Source organism: Falco punctatus (assembly GCF_963210335.1).
Source record: "Falco punctatus genome assembly, chromosome: 16".
Taxonomy (NCBI): domain Eukaryota; kingdom Metazoa; phylum Chordata; class Aves; order Falconiformes; family Falconidae; genus Falco; species Falco punctatus.
The window spans coordinates 6,268,520-6,281,361 of NC_137596.1; the positions used below are offsets into that span (position 1 = coordinate 6,268,520).

A 12,842-nucleotide genomic window follows, 5' to 3' on the forward strand; every position below is an offset into this window, starting at 1 on the left:
CTGGCTTGGCCGTAACGAACTGTTCTTTTCCAGTGACATAACACAGACCCAGCAGTTATTTTGCTGAAAAACTTGAGAAAAAAAAAAGCCTTCAGTCTTCATCACGAGGCAGCCAGGCTAAGTCAGTACTCCCGTTTGTTAGGCCACTATCGATTTAGGTTTTGGTGAGAGAGTAGCAGTTTGTCTCTGCACAATAGAAGAGCTACCTTACGCCAGGAATTGTCAGGATAAAGTGGCACCTATTTTAAAAAGAAATTGTGTCCATCTGCTAACATAACCCGACCTCACATAATCAGGGAAAACTCATTACCTCTGTCTGTGCCGGAAAACATCCCGGCCGGATTGCAAGACATCTTGACGAACATCTGCCAGAGCAGCCACCGCCCCTTGGGCCACAGCAGCGGCTGAGCGAGGCCTGTGGCTGGCGGAGGATGCTGAGAGGCTCTTCCCCACCGTGCCAGCAGGGCTGTGGTTCATCCCTCTCCCGGAGCCTGGTTTGAAGTGAGCAGCTAAGGCCAGGATCAACCTCATGATAGATTTCAAGTTCCCATCAACAATATCTGCAAAATGCAAATAAAGCCAAGGACGATGCCGTTACCATGAAGTCCCACCACAGCTGTATCTCACCAACAAGCATGAAAATAATTAAACCCAACAGGACCACGCCAGTAAGTGAGGACCATGTAAAAAGGACTGCATTGCAGCACTGGTGCTTAGCTCTGCTTGTTTTGTACAAAGCAACAAACTGACTGATCACAAATTTTGATGCTCCAAACGGACCTGAGTCTTCCCTTTAAGGCCATTTCCAGCTAACAATCCAGCAAGATACGTGACAGCACATGATAATTACTGAACACTCACTGGGAAAGTACAGCAGTCACTGAAGACTAACACTGTACCCAGCAGTCCTTTAATTAGCGCATGGAATTTGCTGCCTTTTTTTTTTTTTTTTTTTTAATGCTAAAGACCAGAGAACAGCAATGCATTTCTTTAGCAATAGCATCCTGTGCCATCAACTGTTTGTAGCACCTTGCAAAAGTTAGCTGGTCCGTTTTAACATCACACCAGCATACAAACTAGCTCACACACGTTAATCTCAAGTGCACTGCAAAGATCAGCCATTCTTTCAGACTACAATTTCTCAAAACAATTTATTCAGCTGAGATACTCAAAGTCCATTAAAATAATAGGAATAGAGTTTCCAAATATATCAGAAGCAGCCTAAAAAAAAAAAAAAAGTGCTGGAGGCATGAAGGCTGGTTATTACTTGCTTTAGTATCTGAAAAATTAGAAATAGCCAAAGTAAGTCACAGTGACTGTTGCCTCCACTTTATTCATGGGGAACGTGAAGCCAGAAGTTTGTGTGAATCATTTCAAGTCCTAGAATGAGTCAATGTCAGAACTATGAGTGGAGCTCTGGAGCATGTGTCCCAGAGTCTTGTGCCTGTAGCCTATGACCACATGACATGGTTTCAGCGCATATCCAGGTTGATACCTTTCCTTAGGTAAGACTTTTACCAATAGTGGTACCATTTCTATAGTCATGCGCTCATCAGACAACTTGCAATACTACCCAAAACCAGTACAGCCTCCGATCTGCCAGTAGCAGTACTGTGGGAACAGTCCTCATTACTCTAGATTTAAATTCTAAGCCTCTCACCAAGGCCTATAAACCAGCAGCTTGTACTCTTCTGCTGACAAGGGTCATGCCTTCCATGTAGTCTCTCTCAGCATCTTTCCCCTCTTTCTCATCTGAAGGGCCACAGACAGTCAGAGCTGTACCCCCCCGCAGTACGGGCAGCAAACAGCACCTTGTACCCCACAGCCCTACGCGCACACCAGCGATCCGATCCTCGTGGTATCTGACTAAACCACGCCACAGGCATGTGATTTAGCATGCTGGGTCTCCTCCCTGTTTACAAGTCACGTGAAACAGTATCACAGGCTTCCAGTGGACCAGAAATATTTTTCCCATGTCTCATTTTGCAGTAGCAGGTTTGTACGTCTTTTTAGTGAAAGATTCTGAGTCTGTATTCTTTATTACACCATTACTTCATCTTCTGACTGCCCAGCAGCAGAAGAAAAGGCATTTTTGTTTCTGTGCACTGTGCTGCTACCAAAAGCAGTCAAGAACACAGTATCATTCAACCAAAAGCAATCAAGAACACAGTATCATTCAACCCAAAACCTGTTATTAAACCATCTGAGGAAAAAACCTGCAACTCCCCCACAAACACATTTTCTGTTTGATACTAAACAAAGACAGAAACAGGCCTACAACAGATAAAATCATCTGTGGTGACCACCAGGAGCACATACCTTTTGCTGATGTCTGATGCATGCGGATCTTTTTGGATGCCACAAAGTCTAAGACTTTTTCCACATTTTCCCTCTTTTCCTGCTGGCTGCTGGGGTTGACCTGAATGCCATTCAACTTCTCACCAGCTAAAGAGTGAAAAAACTTTGTTAAAGAAGAACTGAATAGCTTGGTGCTTTCACAGGAATGGCTGTAGGTGTAGGGCCTGATCTTATCTCTTGTCTGGGTACTTCAAAAGGCATGCATGGCTTTTGTCATGTTTACAAGGCATCCAGTACCAGGGATAACAGGTTGCAGACTGTATTGGGTTTACATGAACTGACTACAAACCCCGTTCCCTGTCCCCCTGCACTGCTTCGAGGGTAGAGAAAATTAGAAGTTGGGCCTGGGAAGAAGGGAGTATCTCAGCAAGCAGGTCACTCTTCCAAAAATGCCACACACTAACACCATTCCTCTACAAGGTAAACCCTTTCTTAACTCCATTCCAGCCTCGTGGGAATTAATATCGTCCTTGACACGTTTTTACCGTGTCTGTTGCAACTGTCTGCTAAAACATAAGGCTTTAATAGAACTGCATCTATGATTTGTTTCGTGATTGTTTTCTTTTAAAGTCACTCCTTTCCCCCCACAAGCTCTGACACCGTCATAAACATCTGCCAGCATGCCCGACAGATGTCAGAGCCAAGGCCACCCTCCTCTAAACAAGATCTGAAACTACAAGATGAAAAATAGTGCCATATGGCATTACTGACCTACAATCTCAATAAGCAAAGCAAGAATGACTCCATCTCGGAGATCCTGTCTCAGGTCTTGGACTGGCTTTATTGTTGGCTTCTTCTTCAGCTGGGAATTCACCCAGGCCACATATGCCTGTAGTTGTTGCTGAAAATAGAAAACAAAACATTTACAACACGTCACTGCCATTTCAGGGGAGAGTTGCATAGCTCTCATTTTTCTCCTCCATCTTCACAGATCTCATTGTCTTTTGCCCTTGAAAACAAACACTGGTGGTCTCATCCCAAAGCCTGCTGAGCGCTAACTGACATCACTGCACACCGTGGTGCAGCTCGCTCCATGCCAGGGCAGGAAAAGCAAGCAGGCAGCAGGACAGGAGTCATCATCTAAGCACAGCTGAGAAGATAGCTTTACATTACATTTAATCTAATTGGTGCCAAACCAATGCTGTCATCCCCTTATTTTTGGTGCCAGAATTGGTTCACTCACAGCATTTTGTGTCCCGTGCACACTGTTTTCTTCCATATATCCAGGAAGCAGAAAACCCACAGTACAGAAGCAAGAAACCCTGTGTTATTTCTCTTTAAACTATGCCATCTACTACAAGAAACAACCAGGACTGATTTCCTGGAAGGGACAACAGCCTTCCCTCCTTAACACCCCCAGCATGGCTCACTTGTAACAGTTCATGCAGCAGGGAAGAGACACCCTGTTGTACAGCCCCCTTCGTTTAATTGGAGCTGCATCAGCATTTCTAATGGCCCAATTTCTATTTCTCTGTGCTTACCACAGCACTTAACACCTGCAAGACCCGAGAGCAAGCAGCACTGCCTTTCCAGAGGGCATACTGGATGATGCTTCACAGAATTGTGTATGTTGCTACAAGGGCAAGACCAGGGAAACAAACTCAGGCTTCTGGTCAGTGTGAGGACCCATCTGGCACAGGGGACTGAAAGGTGAAGAGCTGATTCATATGACCTTTCCCTTCCTCCCCCCCTTCCTCAGCTAGTAGGAGCACCGGCACCACTGAAATCCCTTTGGGCAGGGCTGGTGTGGTACATAGAGGGTAAACAAACTGATCCATTTATGGGATTATCTCCCTTTTCACTAAGCTTCCCATTATTCTGCCAATGCAGCAGGTTTTAAGTCTGCATTCCATATTATCTCAGCAGTGTCGGAGTTTATGCTTTTACAGCCCATCAAAGTCACAATCTAGATCACAGCTTCACTCTTAATTAACCTGACATAGGAAATCCAACTTTAATCACACCGTGGCTCGGTCTGCTGGTTCAGAAAGCAGCGAGCTGGGGAGCAGAACAGAGCTGAGCTTGGGGGACTGCTTGATGGCTTTTGAAAAAAGGAAGCAGAAGTGACAGATTTGATGCACGCTTGCTGGAACAGACTCGGCCTGCCACGTGGATGGGGTCTGCATGCTCTTCTTCGGCTGTAATGGCAATGATGCACGTCAGTTTTGCCTAGCCAGTTTCAGAGGTCTTCATTTTCTACTTACAAGCCTTCACTTTCTCTCTCTTGCACAAGCTGATGGTCCTGCGCTGATTTTCAGAACAGCAGTGGTAACTCTTGCCAGCTGCCAAAAGCACTTCACCTCCTGCTATTGGATTTTAACTGATCATGCCAGCACTGAGGTTCAATCTCACAACAGTCTAATGCCAGAGCCAGAGAGACCACAAGCTTCTATTACACAGATTCAATAAAGCTTTAATTTATTCCAATCAGTACCAGAGAAAAGAGGTAGGTTTGTTTATAGTAATACAGCATCATTGTAGAAATATCTGCATTGATAAGTAAAGACGTACTGAATAGGGCTGCAGCATGAAAACTCCACCTGATGTCTGTGTCATTCAGGAAAATAATCTTATCACAGTTGTGTTTACTACCTTGTCATTTTTGAAATAATTTTACAAAGTTCTAAACTGTTATACTGTACTAATTCCACAAGGGCACAGCCTCTTCCAGCCTACAGGAAATTTGCCCTTTTTATAGGAATCTATATGGTTCTTCCACTTCCATTCTCACTCAAAGAAAGAACAGCCCCTTTCACTAAGCAGTTTGTTTTCTATTTCTTTTCTCTGAACATTCTTCATGCATTCATAAGAAAGCATTTTTGGCAAACTTTTAGTCCCTATCTCTTAAATGTATAAGAAGGTTGACACTGTTATTAGAAAAAGTCACTTCTAAATTCCAGTGCATTTACATTTTTAACAATGATTATTCAAAGGAGGATTTTGTGGCAATGGAATATGGATGTCACCATTACAAAGTGATTTCATACCAATAGCTGCTGTAATACTGCAAACTTACATTTCATTAGCAGCCTTACTTTGTTGTTTGGTTGGTTATTTTGGGGTTTTTTTCCCCATTAAGCGTAAAATATTCCTGCAGAAGTTCAGACTGTTCAACTGAACAGCGTTTCCTGATTTTGCATCCAAAAACTAGATGATCTAATGACTTTAGTGAGAGAGCTGGATTGCTGCAAAGCTAAAAACCCAAGGAATAAGCTGTCACTTCTGGCAGCTGAGGTGAGCGGGTGACTGAACTTACCAAGAAAAGAACAGATATAAAAGTTTAGTGGCCTAAAAATGGCAAAGTGGTGTTAAATGCGTGAAGGGACAAAGCCCCCAAGCTGCTCAGCAGAAATCCTAATAGCAATTTTTAAGCTAGTGAGTCAAAAATGTTTTGCTTCACCACTCTCTGTGGCTTGCCCATCAGCTGGCATAAACTGAGCCACAACAAGGACACTGTGGGTGATACCTTAAAGCCCTACACCTCCAACACAAGCACAAGGCCTCGATTCACGGCCACAGATTCAGTTTAATGCATCAGACCCATAAAAAAACAAAAGTAAACTCTTGTTTCATTCCCTCAGAATTCCATTTGTTTAAGACCCAAGACAGGTATCTCATTTCACAACAGAACAGCCCGAAGTACTATCACAGCAATACGATCTGCTACTTGGATGGACATCATTCATGGCATCTATTCTGGAAAGTACTTCAGGTATCATCTTCCATCACAGAGGAAACAAAGATTTGCTAGGATGTATTCTGCCATGAGAACAGCAGCTCTACCCAGCCTGTTCCACCCCACAAAAATGCTACCCAGCCTGTGCTTGCCACTTGCCCAGAGAAATACAAGGAAGACACATGCTCCATCACTATTTGCGGCTGCAGGCATCCTAGCTCAAACCAAACGTGTGCCCCATCCAGTCCCACATTAGTCTCGGCTCCTCTTAGTCAACAAGGCTCCAAGGAGGAGAGAAAGGAGGTTGGGAAGAAATAAAGAGGTGGATGACACATCTCTAAAGTACTCCTTTCCTTTTCCAAGGCTGTTGCCCCTGTGCTTCCACACTGCTTCCTGACAACAGAGTAGGACATTACATTTTGTGCCTTCTAAATAATTAGCAAAAAGAAGCACTAGCCCCAGTGGCAGGGCAGATGAACCCAAGCCAGACCAAGTAAAGGGTGCAGAGTGAGCCTTTATGCCGAGGGAGCTGGAGCCAGCTGTCCCCCAAACCCGCTCAGCTCCCCTGCTCTGACAGCTGCTCAAATTCTTAGCACTCCTCTTGTTTAACTTTTGTCTTTCTAGTTGAGGGGAAGGATCCCATGGGACCTATTACACCAATTCCTGTGATTCCAGTGCTCTAACTATGCTACTACAGCTTCTGACAGGAGCTCCAAAATTCATGCTAGGGATTGAACAAATCCCTAGAGTTTCCCCTTGTTGATTCATAACTTGGTACAAATGAGAGGAATCAGAGAGGGAGCAACTATTGTTCTGCCTAGCTCATCCTCTTCCTTCAGTATAATTGAATAATGAGCCAAATAATTCTTCCTTCAGCCACTGAGCACTCAGGAGTTTTCTGCTTCTCCCTGCATTTTGGTTTGAGCATCTGTTCAGCCAAATCTTAGACCTGATGGAGCTCACACTGCTCTACTCCTGCACCGATACTTCTTTCAAAATCGTGATTTTCAGAAGAAAAACATATCAGCCTGGTCTAAGATTTACTACGCAGAGCACACGTTATTAGGATTATGGCGGAGTTAAGCTTAAGCCTATTTATGTTAACACAGCTTTGTGTTCCAAAAAAAGGCAAGGTTTACCTGTACCTTGCAATGGGAAGAGCAACTCCCTTTCCTGAAGGAAGCTGGAGCTCAGATTGCTCCAAGTTCCAGGCAGATCATTGTAGGGTATTTGTATCCAAGTCACTCTGGAAGCCTTGAAAGACTTTGCAGGGCAGGAAAAGATTTTGAAAGCGAGGTACTAGGGGCCACCTGCAGTTTTAAGGAATTTCCCAACTTGCAGGGACTTCTGCTGGGACATTACAGGTTAGCACACCACACCTCAGAGCAGGATCTTACTCTGGATCACTTACTCAGCACATACCCCGAAGAAGTGCCTGGGACCTACTGGCTATAGTAGAACAGCTGTCTGGAGGTCAGGAACTTTGTGCTTTCAATTGACTTTGTGCTTGCAATTCAATTGCATATCAATGTGCCAATGATATGCAGGAGAAAAACACCCTTCCAGGGCCAGTGGCTGCAATCTCTTACTGATAATTACAATTAAGTGTCATTATCTAGTGTTTTCCGAAGGTGGAAGAAAAGCAGCCCCTCTTGCAAAGCTCCTGCCAGCTGTAGGTGTCCTTGATATTCTCATTTAACCAGTGCAATTCACCACCTGCTGCTGTGGGCTCCTGTTTCTCCCCTCTCAACCGTCTATCAGTCCAGTCTGCCTGACAGTAAATACAGGTAGATCACAATGCTTGTGACATGCTACTCTGTCCTTTATTACCAGTGCCATCTACATTACACTGTATACAATTAATTTTCAGATTTCCTCCTCCTCTGAGATTAGGGTATTGTACATTTTGAAGTCAGCCAAATCGTCATTCTTGGAAAAAAAAATCATTCTTTAGCAGATAGATGCCTCCAGAGGGCCTGACCTTGCTATCACATTACAGTAGACTCCCCTGACGCTCTCGCTCTCTGCTTCTAGGAAGAGATTACTTTTCTGCGTGCATTTGATGAATTTGAATCTATCCTTATTGTTGGGTTTAGGGAATCAGCCTGGAAGAATAATAATCTTTCTCACAATCTTTACTCGGCTTTTCCTTTATACCCTCTGGCCACTGCCCAAGCACCAGGTCTAACAAGGTCAATAATAATAGCCCTCATGCTATGAGGTTGGTCCCAGTATGAAAGGCGTTTAGTGTCCTGTCTGTTCAGAGCAGTGACCCAAACGTCTGCAGCAGCAAAGCTCAAAGGCTAGCTTAATTACATCAGGATGTAATGTTTAAGGCCTTGTCTAAGCTTTCTGACATCACCTTAATTAGACAGAAACTGGAATTTTCCATCCAGTGTTCCTCCAGTTTGATTTTGTTTTCGTTTGAGAAGGCCTTTGTAGGAGCGGAAAATAAAAACTCACGAGCAAATGTTTCTCTCGGCTCTCAAAGCCAGCAGAACAATTTTTTTTTTTTCTCAAAATTGCTGCTTAAATGTGATTCAGGCTGTTTAACACATTGAGATAACTCCTGATACATCCAACAGCGAAAAACACCCAATTATGACCAGAGCAATGCCAGAACAACCATGTACACCCACAGGAGTCCTTTTTCATAGAATTCTTACTTTAAAGCAGGAGGTGTAATTTCATTCAAAATAACTTTTGGTCTGATGTGTATTTTCCAAATCTATAAATAGCCTGTCTCAAGCACAGAAGACGCCTCAGTACAGTGACACAGTTTGGAAAAGGAGGCACCCATGCAATCTGGTGCACATCAGGAGACAGAAATAGAGTGTGAGCTTCAAAAGACTAAGAGCTCTTTAACCCTTCACTCGTATCTGAGTGAAAACGTGGACATTTCCAACACCCTAACATGTCTGGACAAGGATTTTTCACTGAGTTGCTGAGACCCAGGAAGAAGTATTACCCTGAGGTCTTGTTAAAATTATAGGCAGAACATGTTTCCTGTAACTTCTAAGGTCAATTTCCAAGACTTAAGCAGCACAAACCTTTGGGAGGAGCAGCCCAACGATGCCCTTAACCTGTGCTATGTTCTAGGCGCAGCCAGTTGGATTTTCCTCATCTTAATACAATGAACCATTTCTTTGGGTTTAGTGAATTCACCTCAAAGAGCAGCCACCTGTTTCTCTAGCCAGATTCAAGAATATAAGGGCCAGTCTTCTGCTTTCTGATCTCTTAGACCAGACAACGTTTTTGAAACCAGAGTCTGACTGCCATTCATCGACTGGTCAGGTTTGTGCAATGATTTCAGAAAGCAAGTGCCTGCAACTTTAGAGGGCTTTGGCCAGATCTTTGGAAATACTTCAGTCATTCCTGTCATCCTGGGTGTTCTGAACAAATATAAAGAATTAAATCCTTCTCTCTGTACGCAGCTCCCTAAATACAGATCTCACACAGGAACTGCTTCTCGCCCGTCATTCAGAATGTCAGGGTGGGAACGCTGTCTTCGTCTCCAGTCGGGGAGCAGCAATTTTTGCTCAAATCCTGGCAGTACTGCTGGGTTGAAATGACAGCTGCCTGTGGCATCCTGGCTAAACCACCACTTGTTACTGGGAAGGGAACAAGTGTCTGGTCGACTAAGAGAGCAGTGTGCCAACAGCATTTCAGATACCAGCTGAAGTGCTACAAGGTCTATGAAGGATGAAGTCTAGAGCTGAAGGTGTATTTCACATGTTTCCTGGATGCAAACAACAGCAAGAATTTCCAGAATGTCCACCTGTCCAGCAGGACACTTCGTTTTTTACTGCACAGTTTTCCCACATCTTTCATAGTCCTTTACCCATTAAGAGGAAAAGCTCAAGCATTGAACAGCAAGGCCCAACGCCGTTCAAACTCCCTACATTCTTTCTACCACTTTGATTTTTACTTCTTGTTGCACAGCCAACAGCTGTCGTGCTCCATTTCAGAGACATACAACTTTCAGTACAAGATGAAGTAATTCTTACCTGTGCCTACATATACTGGTATTTTAGTCATTTCATGTTGTATTTTAGAATCCACTTGGAAAAGCTTAGTAGATGCAAATATAAAATCTCTTTAAACAGCTCGTGAAGTCAGGAGCAGCACTCACAGCTGAAAGACAGTTATGCTCAGTAGTTTGTTGTAACCTCGTAAAAATTAACTTTGAGTCTCCACCCAAGAAACTGGGCCTAGGTGGGCAAATGGCAAGAAATGCACGTCTGACAGCTTTTTATCTCTGTAGAACCAAAGAGTTATTTAATTTGTGCAAAACGAAAGCCTGATGATTCCATTTTCCCTTTAATGGAAGAAACCTTTTCCTCCTATTGATCTGTTGCCAAGACATATCCTTGCTGTCAGGCAGTGATCTCACTTGTGCCACCCATCTGCCACATACGGGTATTTTTGTGAGTGGCATCTAAGTGTGCTTTCTTCAAACAGTAATTTTGCCTGTCACTTTCATAACACTACACACAAGCGTCCTTCCTGCAATTAATCTGTTTTTCTACCTATACCTCCTTCCTGTTCGTACAAATCCAGTTACTCGCCATACCTTCTCCACCCACAGTAGCAGTTCTGTGCACCCTTTTCATGTTCGGAAATTTGGAGATGGTATCCATTCCTTAAACAAACTCACAGTCATTGCAGGGAGCACCTACTCCAAAAGTCTACCAGACAGAAACTCATGTAAAATGAATCTTGCTAGGACGTATTCCTTCAAATCAACAGTCGGAAATATGTGCCCTGAAATGCCACTGGCATTCGAAGCCAGGTTGCTGCTTTAGGCCTAATTACTGGCATGTTTGCAAGATGTTTTAGTGCCTCTGCATTTTCCCCAATCTGGTATTTTGAGGCCCTTTTCTAACACAGGTCAACGTTTCTATGCAAGCATGCAAGCAAAAAGCTGAGCCACAAGAAGTTCTTTTACCGTAAACTGCCAGTACTTCGGAGCACATGATTCACCCTGAACTATCAAATGGTTCCACTACAGCCAAACAAAATCTAAGGTCTGTCAAAACAAGCTGTGCTGAGACATTCCCTGATGCTTCAGGAAAGAAAAGGAGCACTGTTCATTTTTCAGTGGAATACAGTCACCAGCTCTGTACAGACAGGGAAAAGCAGCTTTGTGAGGAGACAGCACACAGTACGACTGAGCAGCGCTTTTTGCAGGCAATAACCTTTCGTATGAAGAAAAGGGGAAGGGACATCCAGTGAAGCTGCCTGCTCTAGGATGAAGGGCACTAAAGGCACATTTAGGATACAGACTCTGTTTTTCACTCTGCCAGTGACTTGCTGGGAATTTGGCAGCCTACTTTACCTCTGCATGCCTCAGTTTCTAGCTATAAAGCAACTACACTAATTTTTATGTCACTTGTAAAATGCTTTGATAACAATAAATCTTTGACTGTACCTGTGCAAACGCACTGTAACAGACCAAAGGACAGCCACTGCTATGCAAACAAGAAATAGCCTGGTTTAGGCATACAGTGAAACTCAGCCAGGGCTTGAATCCTAACTGCTCAGCCCCTAATCCTATATAATGGCAAATACAATACGTCCTTCCCTTGCTGACAGTCCTATTGCTGGCCAGGTACAAGGGCTTTGAGAAAAATTGATAAGTATTCCTGCTAGAGCAAGCAATTGTCTGCTAAAGCACATCTCCACCTAAACCCAGGTGTGGGAAGCCCCAGCTGTGTTTTCTGATGTCCCTACTTGAGGCTTAGCAGAATCACAATGCAGCAGCTGCCCAGTCTCCTGAAGACCAGACAGGCAACCTGGCAAGGTTAAGGTGGTTCTTCAGATCCCAGCCTTTCCCACTCTGGCCAAGCCTTAAACAAGTGTGCCTGACCATCCCGTGGCTTTAACAGTGTAGGGCGGATGTAAAATACTAGTGGTCTCACACCGAAGTGAAATGAGACTTGGATGTACTATGTGGAAACCATCAGCATTTCTAAAGAGTTCCATGTATCTACTAGCCTCTGAGGGATTTGGTACTACAGGGAGTATTTAGTTATGGGCTGGTCCTAACGGGCTGAACTGGACGAGGGACACAGGAGTCAAAACAGCTCTCTGCATAGTGAATCCTATTAGCTATAAATAGGACTCATTGCAAGGAAAGGGCGAGTGCAAGTTTCCTCTGCTCAGATCGCAGTAGCAGAGACGTTTTTATCGCAGCTCATGCATGTTGCACCAAGGGGAACAGAGCGGCTGCCAGAACAAGACGGTAGCAGGTCTATACTGCCAGAAAATTACTTCAACCAGAAGAGCAAATGAAAGTCAAGCCCAGGCCATTTCCCAAAGCAAGGCTTCAAATCTTACAGATAGGATGCCATCTAATCACCTCAAAGTCCACCAACAGATACAGCAAACCCTGAAGAGTAAGGCAGAGAGACGATGTCTGGGAAAGCCAGGAAATACCTACTGCAGATGCCACTCGGCTAAGAACCACTGCTCAAGGGAAAATATTACCTGGAGCACTTGGTGAGGGGGCAGGCAATGAGCAGCCTCCTAGGGGGAGAACAGAGAGCCCTACCTGCACCACACCACCTCCTGCGTGCACAGCGCTGGGGAGCAGTAGTTCTCACACAGCAAAATGTGCAGGGGTGTCCCCAGGTACACAGAGCCTCATATGGTCGCCTTGCATTTGACTTTGATGCTGTTGGGAGACCACAATTTCAAAACAAGCTCTGCTTGGGCTATTAAAAATTCACTGCCATTTTGCTCTCTGGAGAGGAGCCAGTCCCAGGCCTGTTGTTCAATGTTATCTCAGAAGGAAAAAATAGCTATT

At 44.2% G+C, this 12,842-nt stretch overlaps 1 protein-coding gene across 2 annotated transcripts in view; it reads right to left on the minus strand.

Moving 5' to 3' along the window:
- DIXDC1 (DIX domain containing 1) overlaps nucleotides 1-12,842 on the minus strand; it is a 41,404-nt gene that overhangs the window by 21,584 nt on the left and 6,978 nt on the right. For both annotated transcript variants that reach the window (XM_080366537.1, XM_080366538.1), the window contains exons 2-4: nucleotides 3,070-3,199; nucleotides 2,320-2,445; nucleotides 311-560 (exon numbers count right to left, since the gene is read on the minus strand). In XM_080366537.1, coding sequence (XP_080222663.1) covers nucleotides 311-560; nucleotides 2,320-2,445; nucleotides 3,070-3,199 — 506 coding nt within the window. The remainder of the gene's footprint in view (nucleotides 1-310; nucleotides 561-2,319; nucleotides 2,446-3,069; nucleotides 3,200-12,842) is intronic.